At 36.1% G+C, this 12002-nt stretch overlaps 1 protein-coding gene across 1 annotated transcript in view; it reads right to left on the reverse strand.

Moving 5' to 3' along the window:
- Positions 1-9877: 9877 nt before the first annotated feature.
- The window catches only part of VPS4B (vacuolar protein sorting 4 homolog B), a 29142-nt gene continuing 27017 nt past the window's right edge, over positions 9878-12002 (reverse strand). The window contains exons 10-11 of the mRNA XM_033087426.1: positions 11824-11964; positions 9878-10399 (exon numbers count right to left, since the gene is read on the reverse strand). Coding sequence (XP_032943317.1) covers positions 10298-10399; positions 11824-11964 — 243 coding nt within the window. The 3' untranslated portion in view covers positions 9878-10297. The remainder of the gene's footprint in view (positions 10400-11823; positions 11965-12002) is intronic.

Below are 12002 nucleotides of genomic sequence, written 5' to 3' on the forward strand. Positions count from 1 at the left end.
TTCAACATGAGAGAATGGCACATCTATAAAATCCTCAAGGAAAGAATGTTGAGCCAAGGTTTTATATCCAGCTCATCTTTATATCCAGCTAATCTGTATTTCACCCATTGAACATGTAATAATTAAGGCAATGTTTTTCCCACAAGTGCTTCTTGAGGAAAATAGTAAGGCTATTAACTTAGTTTGTTCAGGCTACTGTAACACAATACCATAGACTGGGGGGCTTATAAGCAATAGAAATTTATTTCTCACACACAGTTCTGGGGGCTAGAAGTCCAAAGGCAAGGCACAGTAAGAAGGCAGTTTTCTGAAAGCCAGGAACAGAGCCCTCACCAGAAACTGAATCTACTGGCTCCTGGATCTTGGACTCCCAGCCTCCAGGACCATGAGAAATTAACCTCTGGTATTTAAGCCATCCCATCTGTGGCGTTTTGTTATGGCTGCCCTAGCTGACAAGACATCACGCCGTTAAATAATTTCACATTTAACTTGCGTTATGGAATCCAATAACTTCACTACGTGTATTTTTCATAGCCAGAAGGGAGCAATGCATTGATTTGCATTCTGGGACATGCTCCTTATCAAAGTAACTGTGCAGCATGATGTCCAGATGGGCAGCTGCTCTACAGAACACTTTCCTGCATCAAACTTAAACAACAAAGCACATTTGTTGACAAAGGAATCCTTCCTAGTTTTATAAAGCTCAGAGCTAGTTGTGTTTGGCAGCAATGAAACTGGAAATAATGGTTTTTTCTTTCATATCATGTTAAAATGGCATATATACTAAAAAGAATTGCCCTTTACCAATATCTGTGCATTCATGGAGTTGCAATGAAAAGACTTAGCTAGCTTTACTTGTTCTATGAATTGGTACTCAATTCCTGAATGTCAAGTTGTAGTTTATTGGAAAATGGTCCTCTAGCTACCTTCTTTAATGCAGATTCACCTATAACATTTCCAGTCAGCATCTGTTTCAGTCTTTCTCCGATGTCTCAGCAAGCTTATGGGTTTCTAGTCTTAGCAAAAAGGTGTTCAATTGTATTTAAAAATCTATAAAGCCCTAATGTTTATAGCTGCCTCCACTGGCTTTATAATCTAGCTTTCCTTCAAGTTCTTACAAAAGAACTTCAAGTTCTTTTGGTTTTGAACTTATTTCTTTATAGTTTGTTGCAAATTCCGCTTAAGTTTGTAAGGGTTTCCTTAGTCAGTACATCTCCTTAATAATGACACACTACAGTTTTAACACTTCACTGTCGCTGTGACTACAAACCAAGTTTATTTCACATAAAATGCTTACAAATATTTTGGTGTTCTTCATAATCATTCCGTCATCATTCTTAGGTACTGTTTGCCACATTCAGGAATAGTGGTTTGTGTTTACATTTACCAGAAAAAAAAAAAAAAGTCCAGTTAAATTCCTGTTATTTCATAAATTAGGATTAAAAATACACGTAATGTAGATTTTTACTTCCATGGTTTAGCTTATAATGTAAAACTCTTAAGTTAAGAAGAAAAAGAAATAGTCTTGAAACTGGGAAAGGGAAATCTAACAGAAGAATTCCAATTAATAAACATAACAGGAATGAGGGAAATTGAAAAATCACCATTAGAACACCAAGTAGTAATTGCTGCTGTAGGCAAGAATGACAGTGAGTGGGTAAACATTTAAGGAGAAATAGGATAATGCATAGCCTCAGTGGATCTTCCCCCAAATATTTATTAAATACTGTGCGATTTTAACATATATTCACAAATTCTTTGATTCACTCCCGTCAGAAGGTGTAATTTCCTTTTCCCTTCCCCCAAGGCTTAACCTGGACTTGGTAACTAGCTTCTAAAGAACAGTGTGTGGAAAGGTAAAACAGTAACTTGGCAGTGGAAAAACCCACCAGACATCATCTTAATCACGTGACCAAGTTAATTAACATCACTGAGAGTAAGACAAGTTGATATCATGTTCCCCTGATTTGATCAAGTTAAGGCACATCACCTAGGTGATATTCTTCTCCCAAATCCATAACTGTAGTCTAGTTAAGGGAAGACATCAGACAAACCTAAATTGAGGGGCAGTCTACAAAATAGCCAAAACTCTTCAGACGTGTCAAGCTCATGAGAAACAAGCAAAGACTAAAGGAACATCACAGATTAGAGACTAGGAGACATGACAACTAAATGCAATGTGGGATCCTGGAACAGAAAAAGGGCTTTAGTGGAAAAATTGGTGAAATCAAAACAAAGTTGCAGTTTGGTTAATGGTATTGTGCCAACGTTAATTTCTTGGTTTAATAACTCTACCATGGTTACATAAGATGTTAATCTTAGGGGAAGCTTGTGAAGATTATACAGGAACTCTCCATATTAATTTTAACTTCCTCTTCTGCCCAGTTCTGCTTCCTCCCCCTTCTGTTTACAGGTCTTGATTTGTAATAACCAACTTGGCTCCCAAACCCCACATCTTGTTGGCTTCTGAGGAACATAACTTGTAACAGTACATACCACCCAACCCTTATCTCGCCAACTTCCCTTCTTAGGTATTATGAAACCTAGATGTGATTTGTACTTTCCTCCAATGCTCTGCATTTGAATTATACAAAACAAAAGGTATAATAAACATGGTTAGATTTTTAGACCCAACTACAAAAAAGCTTACTTCTGGTGTAAGTCAAGAATCATTTAGGAAATCCCAAATGATGACTCTCTATTGCTACTTGTAGTAGTACTGACTGGCCCTGTCCTGAACACCAGCAGGAACTTGTCTCAAAAGCAGTACTGTCAAATATGTGGGGCTATTAATTTGATCGATTTAGCGAAAAAGAACCCTAGTCAAGTAAGTCTGGCCATGTTTCTTGTAACTCCACCTGTGCTTCCAATCTAGAAACACGGCAGGACGAGGGTGAAGTGATTGAGGTACTTGACTCAGGCACAAAGTTTAAGCAGAGACCAAAAAATTCAGTAATTAAGTAATAGTTTCAGACAATAGTTTTTAAAAATAAAAATGCAAAAAATAATGCATGATGGAAAAAATATCAAAATTGTAAGGACTGTTGTAATGTGACTACCTGAATGAATAGCAGAGTTCGTAATGGGATTACGTCCCCACTGACGTCACCCTAAAGCAGGTGACCGCCTCACTCTTGGTCTGTATACTGTGATTACAACATTCTTTCCGACTTTAAAAATGGCAAATGTACATCATATCCATTAGGATGGCTATTATAAAAAACAAAGAAGCAAAACAAAAATGGGAAATAACAAGCGTTGGAGACGATGTGGAGAAAATGGGAACCCATGTGCTTTGCTGGTAGGAACGTAAAATGGTGCCGTCACGGTGGGAAACAACTTGGTGGTTCCCTAAAGTTAAACACTGAATTACCACGTGACCCAGCAGTTCCACTCCTAACTATGTACCCTAAAGAACTCAAAGCAGAAACTCAAACAGATCCTTGTACACCAATGTTCCTGGCAGCATTATTCACAACAGCCAAAAGGTGGACACAGTGTACGTGTCCATTAGCAGATAAACGAAATGTGGTATATACACACAATGGAATTATTCTTCAGCTTGAAAAAAATGAAGTTCTGTTACATGCCTCACCACGCGTGAACCGTGAGGACATTATGCCAAGTGAAACAGCGAGATACAAAAGGGCAATACTCTATGATTCCATTTACACGAGGTACTTGGAACAGGCAAATTCACAGACAAAGGAAGTACAATACTGGTTACCAGGGGCTGGAGGGAGGGGAGAATGGGGACTTATCAATGGACAGAGTTTGTTTGGGTAGATGCAAGTTCTGGAAATGGACAGTGGTGATGATTCTACAGCATTGTGAATATACTCAATGCCACTGAATTAACTGTACATTTAAAAGTACAAAAAAGTGGTAAATTTTGTTATGTACATTTTACCACAATAAAAAAATAGCAAATGCTTGTTTCATAAAATTTTGAAAGAAAATAAAACATTTAAAATGAGTAATAATTCTGTCACTCAGAGAGACAGCTGTTTTTGACGCTAGACTTTCCTCATGGTATCTTCTTGAGATGACCTCATAATACATGGCAGGATTAAGATATCATCTTTTCTCTGTATTTTGTCTTCCCGTTTGAAGGCACATGCACTGTGGAAACAGGCAAAAGTATGATCACCTGTAAAATACTTTCTTTTCTTCTGGCTCCCCCTCCCAACAAATCCTAATCTCTCATGTCACTGGAGATTAATATCTTTCAGAGCAAAAGAGATTTTGTAGGCTATCGGCAGGAATGGGGACAACTTCTCACCTCACAAGGTCTGAGGGTTGGAGCCACCCATGCCCCCTAGTGGCCAAACCTCAGGTGGGTGGGTTGTCAATGAGGTTTCTAGTTTCCGCATGGAAGAGGAGAGTCAAGGGATGTGTCAGGATGTGAACAACACAAATGTCAGTAACAGACTTGGTGGAGTAGAGATTTACCTCCTGTTCGGAGCACTGTGGAAGCCTTTTGAACTTTAATACAGGCCTTTGAGGAAAAGGTCAAAGACAAACAGTGATTTTCCTGACAGCACAGCAGATTTGATTTTATGATAATGTAGAAATATATTTTTTGCCTACTGCAGTTTGTGAACTGACATTCAGACTTGCCATTAGTGAATGCCTATAATCTCAACATCCCTTAAAGTAACACGAAAACTGTCAAAGGGTTTTCTTTATTTTGTAGTCAAACCCATAGCATAAGAATCTAAGAACAAATAACTAATGTTCTGTCTCTTAGAGGAAAGGTGTGTGTTACCCATACCGCGTTTCCCTTAAAATAAGACCTCGCCGGACAATCAGCTCTAATGCGTCTTTTGGAGCAAAAATTAATATAAGACCCGGTCTGATATTATATAAAACCCAGTCTTACAGTAAAATAAGACCGGATCTTACATTAATTTCTGCTCCAAAAGACACATTAGAGCTGATTGTCCGGTGAGTTCTTATTTTCAGGGAAACAGGGTATTAAGATTCTAGACACATCTCCTTGGAGATTAACAGCTGTTGACAGCAGACAGCCATTCTGATCAGCCTGTGCTGTGCCCACACCATACCATTTTTAACATCACCCATGGCCGAAGACATCACACACTGTAATGTCAAAACGCTTTTGTGTTCTTAGTTGCAGTGTACTCGTATGTCTCAGGACAAAGATCATTTCTTTAAGACTCCACTGACAATTTTATGTAAGTCTTTGGGAAAACAGGATATATGTCTTAAGAGTTCCGGCAACTTTCCGAGATACAACTACTTCCATATCAAGAATACCTACATTCAAATGCCTTGCCATTACAGCCGGAATGGTGTTCACTTGTATAGAACAACGGCAGTTCTATGACCTTGTTCATAGATGATTTGTGGGTCTGTGTTAAGTGCTTGGGAAAAATCAAGATCACAATCATGGATTCCACCACTATATGTTTTTTTAATTGGCTCTAAGTTACACCTCCTCCAGAAATGATCCTTAATCCTTTTAGTTTTATTTACTTAGGTCACATTTGCTTTTTGTGTGTTTGAGAGGTGTGTTTGTACAATTTCAAAGTTGTGGACATCACTGGACTTCCTCCCTCATCCCTGTATGTGCATACTTCAGAATGTATCATCTAAGGATAAGGGCACAATTCACATCAATAAAACCACAATACCATTATCACACCCAAGATAATTCATAACGAGTCCATATTATCTGATATCTAGTTCATATTTCCTTGATTATCTCCAAATTGTTTTTTTTATAGCTGTTTTTTTCTCCAATCAGGATCCAATTAAGGTTCACATGTTGCACTGGGTTATTAGGTTATGTATCTTCAGTTTCTTTTAATCTAGAGGAGTCCCTCAGCGTTTGTATTTATTTTTGTTTAATGGCATTGACTTCTTGGAGACCAGGCCCATTGTCTAGTAGGTGCCCTGTATTCTGACTGACTGGTTCTTCATGTTACTGAGTTCTCTCTCTCCTGAATTTCCTGTAACTTATCACTTAGGTCTATGGGTTGATTCAGATTACACTTTTGGGTAGTGGCACTTAGTATATTTTGTACTGTATCCCACCAGGCTGTCCACTGTAAGTGATGCTCAACTTGATTTCTTGGGTAAGGAGGTGATAAATATATCTCTTCTTTGTAAAGATCGCGTTCCCCTCTGCAGTGAGCAGGTAATCTGGGAGTGACACTTGGAAATGTTGGTAGATTATCAGCAACAATTCCTCCCATTCCTGTTTGCATATGTTGCTCCTCCCATCAAGAGGTAGAATCTATTTTTCATCCCTTGAATCTGGACTGGCCTTGTAACTTGGTTTGACCAAAACAATGTGGTGGAAGTGGGATTTCCTTATTTCTGGGCCTAGTCCTCAAGAGGCCTTGAACCTTCTCTTTTTGCCCTCTTAAGATTAAGCTGCCAAGTAAAGAAACTCAGGCTGAAATACTGAATGATGAGACGAAACCACATGGAGGAGAAAGGCTGGCCAGCCCAGCTGGAGGTACCAGACACGTGAGGGAAGCCATCTTGGATTCTTCACCTCTCGTCAACCTGCCCTTACCAACACCCCGTGGAGCAGAGGCAAGTCCTCTCCACGGTGCTGTCTAGATTGCAGTCATGAGACACAATGGTGTTTTAAGCCACTGGGATTTTGAGTGGATTGTAATACAGGAAACAGATATCATATTAATATTCTGTCTGGTATTGGTTAGGGCTGGCTGAGTAGTGTTTCATAGTTTTCTATGTGGAGGTCTCACAAATCTTTTGGATTTATTTTGAGGTATTTGATGCTTTCTGATGCTATTGTAATGGATATTATTTTTATAATTTCAATTTCTAATTGTTACTAGAATACAGAATACAATAACTTTTATTTATTAACCTTGTGTGCTGTAACCTTGTTAAATTCAGATTCTTTACAAGTTTATATTAATTTCAATTTTCTACATACACAATGTGATCTGATAATGACAATTTTGTTTCTTCTTTTTTAATCCCTAAACTTTTTATTTAGTTTTCTTGCACTGGCTAGAATCTCCTGTACAAAGTTGAAAAAGAGCGGTGAGAGCAAGCATCTTTGTTTTCTTCCTCATCTCTGGGGAGTAAAGTTTTCAATAATTCACAATTAAGTACAGTGTTTGCTATAATTTTTGTTTTGGTAGATGTTCTTTATTACATTAAGAACCTCCCTTCTAGTCCTAATTTGTTAAGTTTTTAAAAAATTCATAAATAAGTGCTGAATTTTATCAAATGCTTTTTGACTCTTTAAAGATAATAATATAATTTTTCTCCTTTATTTTTGTAAATGCAGTAAATACAAACTTTTCAATTTTAAACTACAGACAGTCCTTGCTTTGCACAGTACCATGTTAACTGAAACTTGCTGATCTCTGTGGTATAAATACTCCCACCATCGCAGATTTCAAGCCAACATGAGGTCACTGAATTCACGAAAGGGTTTTTGAGGGCCCATATGGGCTGCACTGCCACACTTCTGATTTTAGTTCCCAACAACCAAGATTGAAACTTACCACAACTTCACTAGACCAGAAGAAAGCCACTGTAAATTATCTATTTGCTAAAGTCTCACAGACAATCCAGGAAGTAGATTAAAATAAGGCTATATAACTCCCTTATTTTTTCAAGCCTTTATTAAGTGCCTAATAAATATTGTCTAATAGATGCTAATTGCAAGGGAAGATGTAACTCTTTGAAGAGTTTACAATCTAAATGATCTAAGTAAGATTAAGAGAATGTACTTGAAACTAGAAGAAAAATCTTAAGACAGTAGCAGCTTAGTGCTAAAGAAATCCAAAGGTAGGATGGGGTAGTTTAGGAAGAGATTATATGGGATTATATGGGATCTGAGCTAAATATTAATGGAAATAATGGGATTTAGACTGGTAAAGAAGAAAGGACGCTGTATTAGAATAACAGAATGGCATACATGAGATATGAAGGTAGGAAAGCACGTGGCATCTTTAAGAGTTCATAAAGTTGAGATAACCAGTCCATACTGGGCACTCCAGTTGCTTCATTTGCAAGTGTCAACCAACATTTACGGCAACACTGCTGGGGAGGTATGCCTCAATTTCTTAACTATGCAGTGGCAAGTGGCTAAATGGTACTTCACATTAATAATCAAACATACTCATTCTGTTTTTCTACCTATAGATGACAGTGAACTCGAAAGTCAATTTTCTATTAAAACACTTTATAATGAAGGTCCCTATTTTTCAGGCTGAGAAAAAAATATTCTTAAACATCCAGGGTTTAGTTCATAAAGATGCTCAAATAGGGTTTACTTGTTGGCTCAGAAAATACCTATCCAAAATTTCTAAGCGAGCGTGAACATTCAGGTTTCTCTGAATATTTATCTGTCCAGAAAGAACACATGGGAATGGTCTACGTTCTACCATTCTAGAATAAGTCTAAAATTACCAGATTCCAGAAATAGTTGTCGAACAAAAAAATTTAGAAAATGGAGCTATGGCTACAGCGATATGAATACTGAGACAGTTCTTAAAGCACATATAAGAATTAAGTGAGATCAAGTATCCACTTATCACCAACAACATACGTGCGTACTATTTTGCCACGTATTTGATCAATTTAAGTAAAACCTTCCTCAAATCAAATTCTGGATTCACAAAAAAATTGTGGATTTCAACTGGTATATAATTATAATAATATGTTAATTTTCCTGATGTAATTAATAGCAATACCGTATAATTCTGATGCCAATAAAGTATATAAATTACCTTATAAGACATCCACAAACAATTCGGCACTGGTCTGCCAAGTTAATTCCCAACTTTCACATAAAAGTTGTTGAAGAACAGGATTTTCATGTGTACATTCTTAATTAATTAAAAATGTTTTTGTATCTAATCAATGTAGATATATTTTCTCCTATATAGAAGATCCCAAAATAAAGAAGCATACGCAGAACATAGCCAATAGTAGGTTATATCAATTTACTCCACATAACGACAATATGTTTCAGGTCTATGACTTCCATTTAATATCAACAAAAATAATCTGTACAGACAACCAAAGGCAACCATATAGAGTAATAGGTAAATGTGCAAATATACTTTAAAATGCAAGTCATCCTGTAGTATGTGCAAGGTAGAACTTCATAGGAATTAGGGAATCTACCTCATTCTAACTAACCTAATAAACCTTTGCATGTAGAGCCAATGCAAATGTACAAGGCACAACTTAAGTGTTGATGCTCAAGTGTGTAACACACACTCTCAGATTTTTTATTTTAAGATATTAAAGTAACATAATCACGTTTGTATTTTATTATTAAAACCACAGCTCATTTCTAAAGCTTTACACTGATAACATACGTGTAGCCAGGACAAACTGTTCCCTGAACTTAAAAAGATAAAAGACAAGACCCTTGCCATCCCATATTTAAAAAAATTATATATATATGTACACGCATACCTCCACATCACACACAAGAAACTCCCCATAATCCAAAGGGAATCCATTCCTTTTAGCAGAAGTTCCCATTACAGTATTTCATGGCAGTTATCCAAAAAGGACATGTTTATTCACTATCGTTTTTGGTCAATCTTGCTACAAAAAGACATTGAAATAGACAATTTCCTCCTTCAAGATAAAGACAATGCCTAATTTAGAAAGTCTTTCTCTTGAGATTGCACAGTGAATGGTGTTATTTAGTTAAATATAAAAGCTTGCTGTCTTTACCAAATTATTTAAATCTACACAAAGAAAAATGTCAACTCCTCAAAAATCAGTAAGAGCCATGGCCAGAACACAATTCATAACCTTTCAAGTCCAATCACAGCGCTCTTTGCTGTTTTATTACCCATCCCTGAGAGTAAAGACGCTATTATTTTTAATTTTTAATAAAGTAAATAAATTTACATTGATGAGAATGATGCTTAAGAATTTTTTCAAAATATGAAGTAAGCCCTATTTCATTTTAGTAAAAAAAGATAAATGCCCTTTACAAAGACCACTATTCATAATAATTTAAAAATCTGTACCTCAACCAATTTTAATCCTCTTTTTACTGGGCAATTTCTATTTTTTGCCATTCATATCACTTGCATTTCCTCAACTCATTAGTTTGTAATTTTTGTTAATAGGAACATTTAATTGGTAATGGAGCAAAAGTACATATAAAACTTAAAGGAACAGTGAAGTAAGATCTCTATTTCCCTGTGGTATAAGTGTTTTACTGGAAACAATCTGAATGACATCCAAGAAAGGCAAAAACACCGACAAAAGAAAGAACACACCGGTAAACATCTTCCTCGTTGTCTTTGGTTTAGCCTTCTTGGCCAAAATCTTCTGTAAACTTCTTTAGTTTCAACAAGTCGTGTTCATTGACTGTGGGTTTTGTGCTAGATAGTGACCGTAACATGTCCGACTGTCAGGGAAAACAGGGGGAGGGGTATTAGTAAGAGATTCAATCACTGCATTATCATTACTTTCACTTGGTAAGTCTCAATATTTGCAGTATATCATAGGCTACTGCCAATGAACTCTTCTTCTAAAGGATGTCTCTGACCATGCTATTCCTCTGCAGAGAAACTTTCAATTGCTTGCCCTGTCTTGGTCACAACCTTCAATGGCTCTTCATTACCCATCAGAAGTAGTTAGTCCTCTCAGCCCGAGGATCAAGACCCTTCAAAATGCGTCCCTGATCTCTTTTCTGGCCTTACCTGTTTTCTTCCTTAAACAAGAGAGCAGTTTTCCAAGTGCAATTCAAAAGGAATGTAGTCCTTCACTCACACTTATGTGAAACAGAACACTATTTAATCAAAATCAACTCATTGAACTGGTAAGAAAATATGCTAGTATCAGGGATTCATTAAAAAATTAAGTTCTAGGCTATGGCTATGTCTATCGTAAAAAATATGGAAAAATGGTCAAAAGAACCAAAACTTTAATAAACAAATCAAGAATTGAAACAAAAACGGGTTTCTGAATAACTTCTCAGGTAAGCATTATGGTTAGTTAACACACAAATACACGTGTGTGTGTTCACAGTCACACGTACATACATATATGTACACATATGTCTATATATCTATGTCTACATATCATGTAAAAGTTTCTGTGGAAGTTACTGTTCATTGACATAAAGCTCTTTCAAAATCTATTAACTGAAGCAGAAAAATTTTTTTAATTGAGTGGTTCTCAATAAGAAAACAGATATAATAAACGTACCCTTCAATCACAGTTAAATTCCTTAAAAATAACATGCCTTACAGGATAATAAAGTCCTATGAAGTATTTTAATTCCTTTAATATGAACTATAGAAATGTAACTTTTTATAATAAAAATTTTGTTTCAGAATTTTTTAAGCACTGTTATTATTTAAACTTTTTATGAAGCCCTGAGAAGTAAAATAGAAAAACACCATTATGAATACTATGACACATGAATTAGGGTTTCTGATTATTTTACAAAATATGAGGTTCAGGGGAAAAATTTTTCACCAATCCTACTTTTAAGTTTGGACAGTAATTTATGCAATATATATGAGCAATTTGTTAATACTATCCCAGCTGTAAGACCTATAAAGTCAGAAACCCGTGCATTTTTGAAAAGCTTATTCACTTAAAATTAAATTTTCCTCAAAGCCTAAGAAAACATTTTAAAGAATTATTTGTTATATTTTAGTTAATCTTTACAACTTGTTAAGTGAGTAGTTAGTATTAAATAAGCATACCTGATGATGCTAACATTTTCTAGCTAAACTTACATAACTGAAAATTTTTATCTTTTGACAAATTACAAAGTATAATGCTTTAAAATTTTTCGTAAAATCAAACAAAATGTCAAACCATGCAAACAACTGGCTCCAAAAGTTTATCCCCAGGTACATCCATCCATGTCATTTCGATGGCACCAGGGTCACCTGGAGAACACGGCGTTAGTAGGTCATCTACTATGTTGTTAGGATCAGCTTGTGAAGGTCCTTGAACCTGGAATAAACCGTAATCTAGAATATTTATCTGGACAA

This window comes from Rhinolophus ferrumequinum, chromosome 19 (genome assembly GCF_004115265.2).
Source record: "Rhinolophus ferrumequinum isolate MPI-CBG mRhiFer1 chromosome 19, mRhiFer1_v1.p, whole genome shotgun sequence".
Lineage (NCBI taxonomy): Eukaryota > Metazoa > Chordata > Mammalia > Chiroptera > Rhinolophidae > Rhinolophus > Rhinolophus ferrumequinum.